Genomic DNA, 4099 nt, shown 5'->3' on the forward strand with positions numbered 1-4099 from the left:
GTGAAAAGGGTAATGCTAATCTGACAGAAAAACCATGTTTACTTAGTTCCTTGCTGGTATTCCAAAATTGTTTTCAACTCTTCTACACAAAACAAGCATCTATTGCACCCCTGTGTGTGTTCTCCTGATTTGAATTTTCTTCCACAGCAGAAAAAATCCAAATGAGTAACATAACTAACTACAGGAGACAGACAAATGGCTCAGTAGAATAAGCTTTTATAAGAAAACTGTCTAGAAATCCCTGCATTGGAGACAATGTATAGTAAGCACATATGCACATGGGCAACACAATGGATTCAGTATCTTATTTATATCTTATTGTCTTAACATATATATTTGAATATATTTTAAATTAACGAAGTCATAATGAGTTAAGAAATAAGAGGCGCCAGAAATAAAAGGGGGGGAGAAAGAAGAATGGAAATTTTTGAAGCCAATATTCTTACATGAAATACTCAAGAATAAAACAAGTGTAAAAGAAGTAAGAGAGAAATTTTCCTTTTTCTAAAGGCCTTCAGTATCAGTTACGTCGAAGTAAACACTATTCCTTAGGAATGTAAGTTCAAGATTATTATAATCTTTGCTTTGTAAATAAATGTGATTCTCTGTTTTCAGTAGAGATTATTAATCCAGACTAATCAGAAGAATATGTAAACATATAGAGAAAGACAAAGTTATATACATAATTTGTGTATGTGTAATATATATATGTGTGTGTGTGTGTGTGTGTGTGTGTGTGTGTGTGTGTGCAAATATTTTTCTGAGGTTGATGGACCTTAACCTTCTACATTCATTGAAGAAAGTCCTCAGCTCATCAATTTAAGAAGTTTTCCTATAACTAAGTAGCTGTCTGCGTACTCTCCTCATTGCTACCTTCATTTCCTGATTTCTGAATGTGTATATCACAGGATTCAGAAAAGGAGTAACAACTGCATCAAAAATTGCCAGAAATTTATCCAGGTGTATTGAAGGAGAAGGCCAGTTATAGAAGAATATCAAAGGACCAAAGAATAAGACAACCACAGAGATATGAGCTGAAAGTGTGGACAGAGCCTTAGAGGAAGAACTTGATGAGTGTTTTTGTACAGTGATTATGATGACAATATAGGAAATGATCAGTATGATGAAGGAGCCCACAGAGATGAATCCACTGTTGGCTGTGACCATGAATTCCAGTTGGTAAGTGTCTATGCAGGCAAGTTTGATAAATCGAGGAAGGTCACAGTAGAAGCTGTCCAACACATTTGGCCCACAGAAAGGTAAGTCTACTACAAAAGCTAGTTGAACCAGAGAGTGAATAAGGCCAATCACCCAGGCAGCCACTAAAAACAAGATGCACATCCTCGGGCTCATAATGGTCAAGTAATGGAGAGGCTTACATATGGCCACATATCTGTCAAAAGCCATGGCTATGAGCAGCACCATCTCCACACCACCAATGACATGAATGAAGAAGATTTGAGTGACACAGCCTCTAAAGGAGATGACTCTGTGTTTTCTGAATAAGTCATAAATCATCTTGGGGGACACAACAGAAGAAACACCCAAGTCGATGAAGGAGAGGTTAGCCAACAGGAAGTACATGGGAGAGTGTAGGTGAGGGTCAGAAGCCACAGCGAACACGATGAGGGAGTTCCCTGTCATGCTTGCTACATAAAACATGGAGGAGAACACAAAGAGCAATAGTTGAATACTCCAAGAATTGGTGAGTCCCAGAAACACAAACTCTGATACCACGGACTGATTCACTCCTTCCACTGACCTTTTTGTCAGCGCTACCTGAGAGAAGAAACAGGAGAAATGATAAATTATAATTGTATTAAGGTAAAATCCTGCATTTATATATAAACCAGTGCTGGGCATCATTAGTCATCAGGAGATCATGACTTCAAACCATAATAAAATATCACCTCACAGTTTTCAAAGATAACAAAAGAAGGTGCTTGGGAAGTGCTGGGGGAGGAAAGGAAATGGAAATGAGGTAATTGTATTTATATTTCAAAAGCTTTAATTTTTTAAAGAAAACAAATATTTGTTGTTTTTAAAAAATTTGATGTGAATATGAATTAGTCTATTTATTTAGGAAGAAAAATAATTTGTGGAGGTCCTTCAAAAAATTAAAAATATAGACTGCGTTTGTAGCCCAATGAAATAAAATTACAGATGAATAAGGACCTATATTAGCTTCTCAACACCGTAAATGATAAAGAGGTGTAGGCCCAGAATAAAACAGTTGAAGAGCAATGGAGAAGACTAAAAACTGGAAATATTAAGCTAGAGAGATACCTTGACTGGTAAGGGCATTCACTGTGTAATTGTGATAACCTGTGTTCAGATCCCAGCATCCAAACAAGAAGCTAATTGTGACTGTGTGTGTCTGTACCTACAGTGTTGTGAAAGCTGGAAATAAATGATCACTTGAGCTTGGGGACTGCCAGACTAGATCCAGGCTCAGCATGAGACACCGTTTCAAAGGAATCAGGTAGAGAATGAGAAAGCAGGACCCAGAACATTGTCTTCTGACCTCCAATGTACACGAGTCTGTATTATTTTATATGCACGTACATGTACACACACACACATCCAGTATACACTGACCATACTCATATATATAAAATCACAATACAATATAATAGTAATAATAATAATAGTAAATTTAATTTTTAAAATAAATATAGATATATTATATGATATAACAATTCTAATGTGAAGAATATACATCCAGAAAATGTAACATTCACAAATTAGAAGCAATATGTGTAAATAAGATGTGATAAATAATAGACGAGTGGATAACACACACATGAAAAGACACTCTAACACACATGGACTATTCTTTGTTCTCCTTCAAACAAAGAAATCCTATTTTTCTTTTACCACAATAAGACTAGAGGCCAATGGGCTAACTGAATTAAAGAAACATGGAGAGTCTAATGCTGAAATGTATCAGACGGCATGGACTCTAGGGACTCTAAACTCATAGAAGCAGAAAATATAACAACAGATCATGAGCAAATGGGATGGGATAGAAAGGGGAAAATGGAGATATTTGTAAAAAGGGAAATGCATAATTAGACAGGATGGGTAGCTTCTGGAGATTCATGGCACAGTGAGGTGACTGTCACTAACAGTAGTACTTACATGAAAATTGGTAAGTGCAGAACTTCGCCATTCATTTTCTAATCAGTATGGGTGGCAACTAAGCTGGTTAGCTCACAACATGCACATGTATTTTAAGGTTTTTATATATTTTTGTATTTTATATATTCACATATATAAAACATCTCGCTATTCAATATAAATATTACAAAATCTATTTGTTAATTGTGCCTTCATAAAACTAGAGGAAGAAAGGTTTCCTATTATGCTCATATAATATGAATTTGTAGTCATGCAGAGAAGCTGCTGCCAGTCATGCGGTCATGTTGAGCTATTTATAAATTCAATATCCCTCTACTTGCAAACTAGAGTGAGTTCACAGCTATTCCACGTGAGGTGGAAGATTAGTAAATACTAAAATCAAAATTCATCCCCAAGGTCTTTACACTTTCATTTGAAGACTAATATGTTATCAGTTCAATTACAGAATAAAAAGCTACTCATCATTTTTAACTATCCATATTGATATCTATAGCAAAGGCTACAGACCTTATTCTGACATATATTCCCTAACTTCTAACTTCACTGCAAAATAGTTAACATCAAGATTATGAAATGTGTCCCTTTGCCATGTCTTGCTTACAAATTAACATTAAAATACTATACTTTAATTGAGCTAACTGGACATGAGACTAACTCACCAAACAGAGTTAGATTGATACATAATTTTATTCTTTGAAACAAGAAAGTTTTCTAGCAATTGACATTGTGACAAGATAAGCATCCAAACTACATTCATGGAGACAATCAGTTTTTGAAGTACTGGGAATAACAGAAGTCACTGCCCTGAAGTAATTCCAAATGAACTGAATCCTTGGCAAGATGACATAATGTAATAGTAACTATATGTTCATATCTCTGTAAAATGGGTTGTCACATTATAATTTAGGGTTTTGTTCTATTTAAAGAATTAACATAGATACTAGTTAAGATAAGGGTT

The 4099-nt window shown here is 35.1% G+C and overlaps 1 protein-coding gene across 1 annotated transcript; it reads right to left on the reverse strand.

The window, feature by feature from the left end:
- Positions 1 to 819: 819 nt before the first annotated feature.
- LOC142844843 (olfactory receptor 4F3/4F16/4F29-like) lies at positions 820 to 3823 on the reverse strand. Its single transcript, XM_075963644.1, has 2 exons — positions 3806 to 3823; positions 820 to 1740 (listed from the first exon to the last, which is right to left on the reverse strand). The coding sequence occupies exons 1-2, from the start codon at positions 3821 to 3823 to the stop codon at positions 820 to 822; spliced, it is 939 nt and encodes a 312-aa protein (XP_075819759.1).
- Between the last annotated feature and the right edge of the window lie 276 nt (positions 3824 to 4099).

This window comes from Microtus pennsylvanicus, chromosome 2 (assembly GCF_037038515.1).
Source record: "Microtus pennsylvanicus isolate mMicPen1 chromosome 2, mMicPen1.hap1, whole genome shotgun sequence".
In the NCBI taxonomy this organism is placed as follows: domain Eukaryota; kingdom Metazoa; phylum Chordata; class Mammalia; order Rodentia; family Cricetidae; genus Microtus; species Microtus pennsylvanicus.